This window comes from Salvelinus fontinalis, chromosome 1 (genome assembly GCF_029448725.1).
Source record: "Salvelinus fontinalis isolate EN_2023a chromosome 1, ASM2944872v1, whole genome shotgun sequence".
Classification (NCBI taxonomy): domain Eukaryota; kingdom Metazoa; phylum Chordata; class Actinopteri; order Salmoniformes; family Salmonidae; genus Salvelinus; species Salvelinus fontinalis.
The window spans coordinates 66874905-66887632 of NC_074665.1; the positions used below are offsets into that span (position 1 = coordinate 66874905).

Here is a 12728-nt window from a genome sequence, read left to right on the forward strand (position 1 = left end):
GATTTAGTTAAACTCAAAAGGGAATTGGAGTTTCCTTCACTAAACAGTCCAAAATCACATTACACAATTTTACAAACAGTATCTTACTCACTCATTCATCTTATACAACAATTAGATGTAAACCTCATATCTGAGGCTATTATATAAACAGAGTTATGGTAATGTGGCCGCACCATCTCCCATGAGCTTCACCAAGTTGTAACAAACGGACCAGTTCGTAGCTGGATTCTTCACCGATCTTTAATACCTTCTCCGGAACGTAAATGTTGTTCGGACCTCAAGTTCTGTGAGGTGGAAGAAATTCCTTTGTTCTCTATGAAACTTCACTCTATCTCTATACTGTGTGGCCATGAAGCAGGGTCTTCCCTACGAATTTACGACCTCACTGACCGCAGCAGCTTAGTTGTAGGGGGCAGGGAGAGGCAGGGAGAGGGGGATGGGGCTTGCTGTACTCAAAGAGGGCAACGTCATGACAGTCCTTTAGATGGAAGTTTTGGGTCACTGCTGAATTGAGAATCATATTTTCTTCCAGGCTGACTGGTATGAATCTACCTTCCCCTGTCATCAGCAGCAAGAACTGGCTACGGCTGCATTTCACATCAGACAGCAACCATCGGCGGAAAGGATTTAGTGCCCAGTACCAAGGTAAGGGGTCAATGTCAGAGGGTTGGGATAGATCCCTTCCCATTGCAGGCAGTCGCCAGTGCAATTGGCAGTGAGTTCCTTCACATCACGTCACTTCTCACGCTCTGCCAGAGCTCTGCTAAACATGACATCTTGTCCTGACCTGGATTCTGCCCGCATACGGTTTGCAGGTGTATGCATAGTTATTTCTCTGGTTTCTGCCTGTTAAATGGAGTTTGACGAAGTGCAACATGACTTGAGGCCCTCCAGGCTTAGTCACTAAGTGTAGCCCCAGCTACTTCTGCCTAAAAGAGTTTGGATATGAAGCCCATTCTCATTAAAAATTGTTGGCAACTTTTTTCGCTCCCACATAAATTTGTTCCCCTATTATTTAGCATTTGTGTTATATTGTTGGGTAAAATTACTATACTTTCCCTTAATACCTGGCGAGTGGATGAAGTCATATGGAGAAAATAATACTCACACTGAACCTTTTTCAGATTTTTCAGGGTTTAATTGGCTTCCCTGCATGACATAATTAACAGATTAGATTCCGAGTCATATCCAAATCTAAATTGGCTTCTGTTGACACTAACGCAGGCTACACGTTCACTGCACTGCCTGCTGGGAACTGAGCCCAGTGGTGTTAGGTGACAGTGTGGCCACCACTGTTCACACTGTTCACAAATCTCACAGAAGTGTTTGCATGTTGTGACACAGATTTTCTTTCAGCCTGTGCTCTTAGGGTGTTTTGCTAATTACATAATGGATTATGACGTGCACTACTTTTTCTCCCCAACAGTAAAAAAGGCCATTGAGCTGAAGTCCAGAGGGGTGAAACTGCTTCCAAGCAAAGACACAAACCACAAAAATGCTGTTTGTAAGTACTTTCTTATAAGCTGAGGTGCAGTTTTACAGACATCAGAATTGTAATCATCATAAAATCAAGCATGTCTTAAAAGGGTTTGTCTTTCCCCAGGCAGTCCAAAACAGTGAAGAAATGTACACTTTTTAAATTACGATACGTTTTTAGGATTTGGTAGTTGTACCAGAGTCAAACAAATGAGTGTTTCTTACAAAGTTAAGTCAAGTTGATTGATCTTTCATCCTACTAAACTCCACCTACATTGGCATCTCTGGGACTAGAGTCTACTGGAGGGTTTGGATAAGCCCTCTTTGTTTAAAAATAAATGACATCTGTATGTGTCCATTACATGACTGTCATGACCTGACCTTAGAGATCCCTTATTCTCTATTTTGGGTTAGGTCGGGGTGTGACTAGGGTGGGCATTCTAGTTTCTTTATTTCTAGGTTGGCCTGGTATGGTTCCCAATCAGAGGCAGCTGTCTATCGTTGTCTCTGATTGGGGATCATACTTATGCAGCTTTTTCCTACCTGTTGGTTGTGGGATCATGTTTTTGTATTGTTGCCTTTGAGCATGACAAAGCTGCACGTTCGTTTCTTTGCTCTTTATTGTTTTTGTGCCGGTACTCATAATAAAAGATGATTAACTTCTACTTGCACACCCCATCAGTAAAAAAGCTGACTAGCATAGCCTAGCATAGCGTCACAAGTAAATACTAGCATCTAAATTTCATTAAATCACAAGTCCAAGACACCAGATGAAAGATACACATCTTGTGAATCCAGCCATCATTTCTGATTTTTAAAATGTTTTACAGTGAAGACACAATATGTATTTCTATTAGCTAACCACGATAGCAAAAGACACAACTTTTTTTTCCCACCATTTTTTTCCTGCATAGGTAGCTATCACAATTTTGACCAAATAAAGATATAAATAGTCACTAACCAAGAAACAACTTCATCAGATGACAGTCTGATAACATATTTATTGTATAGCATATGTTTTGTTAGAAAAATGTGCATATTTCAGGTATAAATCATAGTTTTACATTGCAGCCACCATCACAACTCTCACCAAAGCAACTAGAATAACTACAGAGGTCAACGTGATTTACCTAATTACCAAATACTCATCATAAAACATTTATGAAAAATACACAGCGTACAGCAAATGAAAGACAAAGATCTTGTGAATCCAGCCAATATTTCAGATTTTTTAAGTGTTTTACAGCGAAAACACAATATAGCATTATATTAGCTTACTACAATAGCCAACCACACAACAGCATTGATTCAAGCCAACAATAGCGATAACGAATAAACCAGCAAAAGATATACATTTTTTCACTAACCTTCTCAAACTTCTTCAGATGACAGTCCTATAACATCATATTACGCAATACATATAGAGTTTGTTCGAAAATGTGCATATTTAGCGGCACAAATCGTGGTTATACAATGAGAATAGTAGCCAAGCTGCCAACAAAATGTTGGGAGAAATCTTGGGAGATGCACCTAATCTAATCGGTAACTAATCATAAACTTGACTAAAAAATACAGGTTGGACAGAAAATGAAAGATACTTTAGTTCTCAATGCAACCTCTGTGTTAGATTTTTTAAATTAACGTTACTACGACATACAGCGTGCGTTAAAGCGAGACTGCACCGAAATTAATGGCGGAATATGAGTTTTACATTTTTTAACAGAACAACGAATTAACATCATAAATAGTTCTTACTTTTTGATGAGCTCCCATCAGAATCTTGGGCAAGTTGTCCTTTGTCCAAAATAATCGTTGCTCGGTTGTAGATTGTCGCCTTCAACTTTGGAATTAGCAGTAAACATTAGCCATGTGGCCCAGACGTGCCCAACTCACTAGAACGCAGCACAAAGAAATATCCGAAAATCGCAATATACTGATATAAACTGATATAACTCGGTTTAAAATAACAACATTATGATGTCTTTAACACCTATATCGAATAAAATCAGAGCCGGATATATCTAAGGCCTATAATGGTAGCTTTCCAGAACGCCATCCTGAGGTCTGTCTTGCGTCATGGCGAATGTTGAAAAGAGTGGACCCCACATTCCCAAAACCCTTTATATGGCCTCAGATCTGCCTAGCAACACCATTCCAATTCTCACTATTTGCTGACATCCAGGGGAAGGCGTATGCAGTGCATCTCGACCAATAGACGACTTGCAAATTAATAAACTGACCTCAGAACAGCCTGACTGATTTCAGATTTCTCACTTCCTCATAGGAAAATTGCTCCAACTTGAGTTCTGTTTTACTCACAGATATAGTTCAAACGGTTTTAGAAACTAGAGAGTGTTTTCTATCCAATAGTAATAATAATATGCATATTGTACGAGCAAGAATTGAGTACGAGGCAGTTTAATTTGGGAACGAAATTTTTACAAAGTGAAAACAGCACCCCCTATTGAGAAAAGGTTAACCCAAACCACGCTGCATTTTGGTCCGATTCTTACAACAACGATCGTGACACTGACAGTTACAGTGCCTTGAGAAATTATTCCCACCCCTTGACTTTTTCCACATCTTGTATTACCAAGTGGGATTAAAATTAATGAAATTACTCTGTAATATCAAAGCAGGAAGAAAAAAACTTTTTTGTTATTATTATTAATGAATTAATGGAAAATAGAACACTAATATATCTTGATTAGATTAGTATTCAACCCCCTGAGTCAATACATGCTAGAATCACCTTTGGCAGTGATTACAGCTGTGAGTCTTTCTGTGTAAGTCCCTAAATGCTTTGCACACCTGGATTGTACAATATTTTCCCATTATTCTTTCAAATTCATCAAGCTCTGTCAAGTTGGTTGTTGATCATTGTTAGACAGGCATTTTCATGTCTTGCCATAGATTTTCAAGCCAATTTAAGTCAAATCTGTAACTCGGCCAATCAGGAACATCCAATGATGTCTTGGTAAGCAACTCCTGTGTATATTTGTCCTTGTGTTTTAGGTTATTATCCTGCTGAAAGGTGAATTTGTCTCCCAGTGTCTGTTGGAAAGCAGACTTAACTAGTTTTTCCTGTAGGATTTTGCCTGTACTTAGCTCTTTTTATCCTATAAAACTCCCAAGTCCTTGTTGATGACAAGCATACCCATAACATGATGCAACTCATAACACCACCGTTCTGGAAAATATGAAGAGTGGTACTCAGTGATATGTTGTGTTGTATTTGCCCTAAACAGAAGGCCTTGTATTCAGAACAAAAAGTGAATTTCTTTTCCAATTTGCTAATAGTATTACTAAAATGCCTTATTGCAAACAGGATGCATGTTTTGTAATATTTTTATTCTGTTTAGGCTTCTTTTTCACTCTGTCATGTATGTTAGTATTGTGGAGTAACTACAATGTTGTTGGTCCATCCTTAGTTTTCTCCTATCACAGCCATTAAACTCTGCAACTGTTTTAAAATCACTGTTGGCCTCATGGCGAAATCCCTGAGTGGTTTCCTTCCTCTCCGGCAACTGATTTAGGAAGGGAGCCTATATCTTTGTAGTGACTGAGTGTATTGAAACACCATCCAAAGTGTAAAATCAATAACTGCACCATGCTCAAAGGGATATTCAATGTCTGCTTTCTTTTTCCTTATCTGCCAATAGGTGCTCTTCTTTGCGAACCATAGGAAAACCTCCCTGGTCTTTGTTGTTGAATCCGTGCTTGAAATTGACTGCTTGACTTTGGAACCTTACAGATAATTCTATGTGTGGGGTACAGAGATTGGGTAGTTTTAATACTAAACACCATTATTGCACACAGATTGTGACCATGCAACTTATTTTAACATAACAAAAGGGTTGAAAACTTATTGAATTAAGACATTACAGCTATTAATTTTTTATTAATTTGTAAACATGTCTAAAAACCTAATTCCACTTTGACATTATGGGGTGTTGTGTGTACGCTGTAACAGAACAAAATGTGGGAAAGGTCAAGGGGTGTGAATAGTTTCTGAAGGCATTGTCAATGATCAATTTTAATATTGAATCATTCTATTGCATGATTGCTATTCATTACCTAGTCGGTATACTATACGTGGAAATATCAATATGCCCCAGATTTTATCAGACAGATTTTTTTTCTTATTTTATTTGTCTAGGCAGGTCAGTTAAAGAACAAATTCTTATTTTCAATGACGGCCTAGGAACAGTGGGTTTAGTGCCTTGTTCAGGGGCAGATCAACATATTTTTACCTTGTCAGCTCGGGGATTCAATCTTGCAACCTTTAAGTTACTAGTCCAACACTCTAACCACTAAGCTACCTGCCGCCCCAGATATACTAAATCCACCCAGTCTGATGTATGCTGTCACAGGTCAGAGTTTCTTACTGGAGTGTACTACCTGTGGTTGCCACTGGAGGGCACTCTTGAGTTTCCTCTAGTATCCAGGTGACCCTGATTGGGCTTATTGGGATCACCTGCTGGATGACTATCTAGGTTCCTCTGTGGACTGGGCCAGTTGCTCAGGTCGCATGTTTTGTTCAGTGTTCTTGTGTTCCCTTGCTTTGTTATGAAGACCTTAGGTAAATATTCTGGATTTACCCTTACCTCTGCCTGCTGTGTTTCTCTGCACCTGTGTCCAAGTTTGTACTAGCGCTCTTGTCACTGTAGACCTGAGCCTCAAAATGGACCCAGCAGAGATTTCTCTGTCGTCCGAGGGACACTCCGAGCTCCACCACTTACGGTCGGCCATCACTCACCATGGAACAGTGATTGGCCCTCCACTTCCTACCAGCTCCACGTCTCCCCCCCCTTGGGAGCCTCATCTCCCAGCACCAGAGCGCTATGAGGGGCATCCTGGGAGGTGTCGTGGGTTCGCTGGTCTTTGAGCTGCAGGCATCAGCGTTTCCCACCAAGCGTTCCAGAGTGGCATATGTCATCTCCTTGCTCTCAGGACGGGCTCTGGCCTGGGCTACTGCCATCTGAGAGCAGCAATCAGACATTTGTTTCAATTGGCAAAGCTTCACCCAGGAGATGAGGAGGGTTTTTGAGCAACCCATCAGTGGCAGGAATGCTGCTCAAAGACTCATTGCGCTTCGGCAGGGCAGCCGGAGCGTAGCTGATTACACCATTGACTTTCGGACGCTCGCTGCTAAGAGCTGTTGGAATATGGAGGCACATCACTCAGTCTTTCTGAACGGACTCAGTGAGGTTCTCAAGGATGAACTGGCTTCCCGGGACAACTCTTACACTCTTGGGTAGCTTATCGTTCTGGCCATCCGGATTGACAACCGGCTTCGGGAACGTCGTCATGAGAGGACGGAGGGGTCCCGAGTTGGTTCCAGTGTTTCGGGCCCTGCTGAGGGAGTCGACTCTTCATTTGTTCCACTGCCGTATGATGGGCCTGCTTGTCCTGCACCCCGTCAGGGTTCTCAAATCGGCTATGGTTCTCCTTCATATCCTTCAGAGAAGCCGATGCAATTGGGAGGACTTTCTGCTCTGGAGAGTCAGATACAGTTTCCTGCGGCCGATACGGTATGCACCTTGCTTTCAGCCAACCTGCGGTGGGACAAGGGACAGTTGGATATATCGACTTTCATAGACTCTGGGGCTACTGGCTGTTTTCTGGATCGCACATTAGCTCGCCAACAGAGGCTCCCACTCACTAAGCTGGACACTCTGTTGTCGGTCACGGCACTGGATGGTCAACCCCTAGGGTCTGGGAAGGTGAAGCAACTCACCATGCCTATCCAGCTACGAGTTCTGGATGACCATGTGGAGCTTATCCAGTTACATCTGGTGGACTCTCCTGAGCTTCCCCTGGTTCTTGGACATCCCTGGCTTTCCACACATAATCCTCAAATTGACTGGCCTTCAGAAAGAGTTCTGGGGTGGAATCCTTCATGCCAGTTCACCTGCCAGCAACTCTCTACACACCTTTCCGGCCCTGCTCATCTGGAGACTTCCGATCCTCCTGTTCCTCTGGCTGGGAATGACAATCCTGATCTCTCCCACGTACCTCGGGATTACTGGGATTTGGATCAGGTCTTCAGCAAACAAAGGGCCAGCAAACTACCTCCTCACAGGCCCTACGATTTTGCCATGAACCTCCTGTCTGACACCACTCCCCTGAGAGGAGGGCTGTATTCTCTCTCAGGTCCAGAGACTGCAGCCATGAACAGTTATATTGAGGAAGTGCTGGTGGCTGATTTTATTCAGCTGTCCACTTCACCTGCAGGAGCGGGCTTTTTCTTTGTTGGGAAGAAGGATGGGGGATTACGCCCCTGTTTCTATTACCAGGGTTTAAATAACATTACCATCAAGAACCATTACCCCCTTCCTTTTATGTCATCAGCTTTTGAGAGACTCCATGGAGCTACGGTTTTCTCTAAATTGGATTTACGGAACGCGTAAAATCTGGTGCGCATCAGACAGGGAGACGAGTGGAAGACAGCGTTCAACACTCCTAATGGACATTATGAGTACTGGGTCATGCCGTTTGGACTTACTAATGCTCCAGCCGTTTTCCAGGCCCTGGTCAATGATGTGCTGCGCATCTTCCTTCACCAGTTCGTGTTTGTGTACCTGGATGACATCCTCATCTTCATGGTTGAACACATCCAACATGTCCGCCAGGTCCTTCAAAGACTCCTTGCTCATCACTTGTTCGTGAAGGCCGAAGAGTGTGAGTTTCATGTTCCTCAGATCTCCTTCCTGGGGTACATCGTGTCTCAGGGCTGTGTACTGATGGACTCCCAAAAGGTAGGAGCTGTGGTCAACTGGCCGCGACCCAGCATGGTCAAGCAAGTTCAGGGTTTTTTGGGTTTTGTTCACTTCTATCTGAGATTTGTGAGAAACTTCAGTGCTGTGGCGGCGCTATTGATAACACTCATTAAGGTTCGGCTGGGCATGTATGCTGAGAAGGCATTCTAGGACCTGAAACGTCGGTTTTCTTCTGCACCCATTCTCGTTCATGCGGACCCTTCTCTCCCCTCGTGGTAGAGGTGGATGCCTCTGACATTGGCGTGGGGGCAGTTCTGTCGCAACGCTCGGTGAAAGACCAAAAGCTCCATTTCTGGGCCTTCCTCTCCAGGCATCTCACTCCAGCGGAGAGGAACTATGATGTCGGCAATTGGGAGCTTCTTGCGGTCAAACTGCCTTTGGAGGAGTGGCAGCACTGGTTGGAGGGCTCGGAATATCCCTTCATGTTTTGGACTGACCACAAGAACCTGGCCTACATCCAGGAGGCTAAACGCCTCAACCCCCGACAGGCTCGTTTGGCTTTTTTCTTCACTCAGTTCAGATTCACGTTATCTTACCGTCCGGGGTCTAAGAACGTCAAGCCGGATGCCCTTTCTCACCAGTTCCCCAGCTCCAGTGAGGATTGGCCGCTTGAATCCATCATCCCCTGGGGTATAGAGGGGTATATGTCCTGGGGTATAGAGATTGTAGTGAGGGAAGCGCAAGGTAGGGAGGCGGTTTCAGACGGCTGTCCACCTAAAATACTTTTTGTTCCTCTTGGGGCACTGTCCAAAGTACTTCAGTGGGCTCACTCATCGCCTCTCACCTCTCATCCGGGAGTGCAGAAAACGCTTGAATTTTTGAGGAGGAAGTTTTGGTAGCCCTCGGCGGAGGCAGACACTCGGACCTTTGTGGCTGCCTGTCCGCCATGCGCCCGGAGCAAGACTCCTCATCAGCAGCCTCTGACGCTTCTTCATCCGCTGCTAACACCTTCTCGACCCTGGTCCCATCTCTCTATGGATTTCATCACGGGCCTTCCATCCTCAGAGGGACACGGTCATCCTGGTTATTGTGGACCGCTTTCCTTCCCTGGGTGGAGTATGCACACCACACTCTCCAGTGTTCCTCCACTGGCCTGTCACCATTCCAGGTGTTGTACGGTTACCAGCCCCCCCTGTTTCCAGATCAGGAGATTGAAGTGACGGTTCCTTCCGCTAACGCCTCATCTCTCGTTGTTGCTGGACCTGGAAGAGGGCTCGGTCAGTGCTCCTGAGGTCCTCAGCTCGGGTTCAACGACAGGCCAACCGTCATCGCAGCCCGAGTCCCCTCCTGCATCCAGGCCAGATGGTCTGGTTATCTACTAGGGATCTGCCTCTACGCATGGAATCAAGAAAGTTGGCTCCCCGGTACACTGGGCCTTTCAAGGTTCTATTGGGCATCAATCCAGTGGCCTATCGTCTTCATCTTCCCCGGTCCACGAGGGTTCATCCCACCTTCCACATCTCCAGACTCAAGCTTGTGGTGTTCAGTCCTCTGGTTCCGGCTACTCGGCCTCCACCTCCGCCTCGCATGATAGCGCGACAGCCAGCCTACACGGTGCGACGCATCCTCTCCAGTCGTCAGTTCCGGCGAGGGACTCAGTATCTCGTGGACTGGGAGGGTTATGGGCCTGAGGAATGTTTTTGGGTTCCGGCCCAGTACATTTTGGATCCCGGACTCATTCTGGACTTCCGTCAACATTCAGCTACCCCTGGTGGAACGTCGTGAGCCATTCCTTAAGGGAGGGGGGGTCCTGTCACAGATAAGGGTTTCTTACTGGAGTGTACTACCTGTGGTTGCCACTGGAGAGCACCCTTGGATTTCCTCTAGTATCCAGGTGACCCTGATTGGGCTTATTGGGATCACCTACTGGATGACTATTTAGGTTCCTCTGTGGACTGGGCCAGTTGCTCAGGTCTCAAGTTTTGTTCAGTTTTCTCGTGTGCCCTTGCTTTGTTGTTTTGCTATGAAGACCTTAGGTAAATATTCTGGATTTACCCTTACCTCTGCCTGCTGTGTTTCTTTGCACCTGGGTCCAAGTTCGTACTAGCGCTATAGTCACATATGCATGGTGATCAGGTAGTTTCTCATGTGTTTATGGATATGTACAGTACATGCACATGCAATCTCTTTGACCTGATGTATGACCACCTTGGATTGAAACGCTGTTACAAGAAAGCCAGTGATTTCTTTTCATTCACACTGGGTGTTGGACCAAAATGTATTTCAGACCTTGCTGTAACAATGTTCTGAGTATCCAGGGAAGAAATGTCTCCATATAATTGAGGTCATAGTATTTGTTTTTCATATTTATTTATCCAAAAGTGGTAAAATGTTTGATTATCAGTTGAACATTACCACTATGAGTATCACACATAATTATGTGCGTAATTAATTAAGATTTTCATTTTCACACATATCCACACACATACAAACCATTATCCAACTTGCAGTGTTTGCTTGGCTTTAATGTTTGCCCAATTTCCATAATGTGTTTTCCAAAAGATGCCCTTGATGCTATCTATAATAGTATGGGGAAAAACAATCCCCTGGTGAACACCACATTAAATTGTATTAGTAATATGCTCCATGCTATGCTTCACAAAGCATGTTCTATTGCAATTAGTGTTAATAAATGGCTGATTTTGCAAAAGTGAGGCACCATGCGCAATCTGGAATTTGAATCTCAGGTATATGGTGATATTAGGTTCTGGATGGATAAACAAATAGCAATTATGAAAACATCATTTTGTAACGCTGGTGTAAGGCAACCTTGTCAACAGTGCAATATAATCCACTGAACACAACAAAAAATACAAAATAACAACGTAACCTAACCGAAACAGTCCCGTGTGGCATGAACACAGACACAGGAAACAAACACCCACAAACCAACAGTGAAAACAGGCAACCTAAATATGGTTCCCAATCAGAGACAATGCAAAACACCTGTCTCTGATTGAGAACCATATCAGGCCAATTGACAAACCTAAACATAGAAACACATAACATAGACTGCCTGCCCCAATTCACGCCCTGACCATACTAACTAAAGACAAAACAAAGGAAAATAAAGGTCAGAACGTGACAGTTATGCATATTATCACCATCACCAGACTCTTTTAGATGAGGGATTAAGCTCAGGTGACTCACTCTGGTCATTGAAGATCCCATGGTGCTCATTTTAGGAGAAGAGGTGTCAAATTATGGATTCTGGCCAAACCTCGGATGTACAGACATCCTACTCGTAATATCTTCCAAGACGTCTAATTACTGCAGCTACATTTCAATTATTCTCATCTGCATTGATATGGACGATTTTTTTGGTCAATTTTGTTGATGGCTGGAAAGATGACTGACATCTATCACCAAGGTGGTTTCTTCACATTTTTCACTGGATGAAAATTCCACCTATCTACACAGTGTGGAGCCTGTGTTTGCCATCAAATGTTGAATAAACTGTGAGAATACATTAGAGTGTGGGAATTCATTACCCTTCCTTTTGATGGTTTGCACATACTGGTCAGAAGAACCAGCTCCACCTGCACAAATTTAGCAGATTGATTGCATGTGCGATGAAAGAGTTCTTTGTTCTTTTGCACTTAACCTTAGGTAGTATAAACCTACAGCCCTGTAAGGACTGGGTGTCGGAGTGCGAAGTCAAGTGCAGGAAACAGCAGGTGCAATAACAAATGTTCTTTAATGAACACTGAGAAACTAGGCCACCCTTCTATACACTGGATGTTCTCATAAAACAACCCCAGAACGAAAACAGTCCAGATACAACGTAGATCGAAAACAAACACCACTCTTACCAACTAACAATCCTGCACAAAGAAACGGGCGGGCCGGCTGACTGATAAGCCCAACTAATTACAAACCTAATACAAAACAAGTGTAACCAATAAACACATAAGGAGGGGGAGAAAAGGATCAGTGGCAGCTAATAGGCCGGTGACGACGACCGCCGAGCGCCACCCGAACGGGAAGGAGAGCCTGCCTCGGTCGGGGTCGTGACAGTACCCCCCCCTGACGCGCGGCTCCCGATGCGTGCCGACACCGGCCTCGAGGTCGACCCGGAGGACGAGGTGCAGGGCGATCTGGATGGAGGCGATGGAAATCCCTCAGCATAGACGGATCCAAAATGTCCCCCACCGGTACCCAGCACCTCTCCTCCGGACCGTACCCCTCCCAGTCCACGAGGTACTGCAGGCCCCTCACCCGGCGTCTCGAGTCCAGAATGGCCCGTATCGTGTACGCCGGGGACCCCTCGATGTCCAGAGGGGGAGGAGGGACCTCCGGCACCTCACCGTCCTGCAGGGGACCAGCTACCACCGGCCTGAGGAGAGACACATGAAACGAGGGGTTAATACGATAATAGGAAGGGAGTTGTAATCAATAACACACCTTGTTTATTCTCCTCAGGACTTTGAAGGGCCCTACACACTGCGGACCCAGCTTCCGGCAGGGCAA

The 12728-nt window shown here is 44.6% G+C and overlaps 1 protein-coding gene across 3 annotated transcripts in view; it reads left to right on the forward strand.

Annotated features, from left to right (window-relative positions):
- Nucleotides 1-12728, forward strand: part of LOC129860196 (CUB and sushi domain-containing protein 1-like) — a 588526-nt gene that overhangs the window by 350372 nt on the left and 225426 nt on the right. For all 3 annotated transcript variants that reach the window (XR_008760312.1, XM_055930581.1, XM_055930589.1), the window contains exons 6-7: nucleotides 533-645; nucleotides 1427-1504. Coding sequence is in view for 2 of the 3 variants with exons in the window: in XM_055930581.1 (XP_055786556.1) it covers nucleotides 533-645; nucleotides 1427-1504 (191 nt within the window). In the remaining variant the exon portion in view is untranslated. The remainder of the gene's footprint in view (nucleotides 1-532; nucleotides 646-1426; nucleotides 1505-12728) is intronic.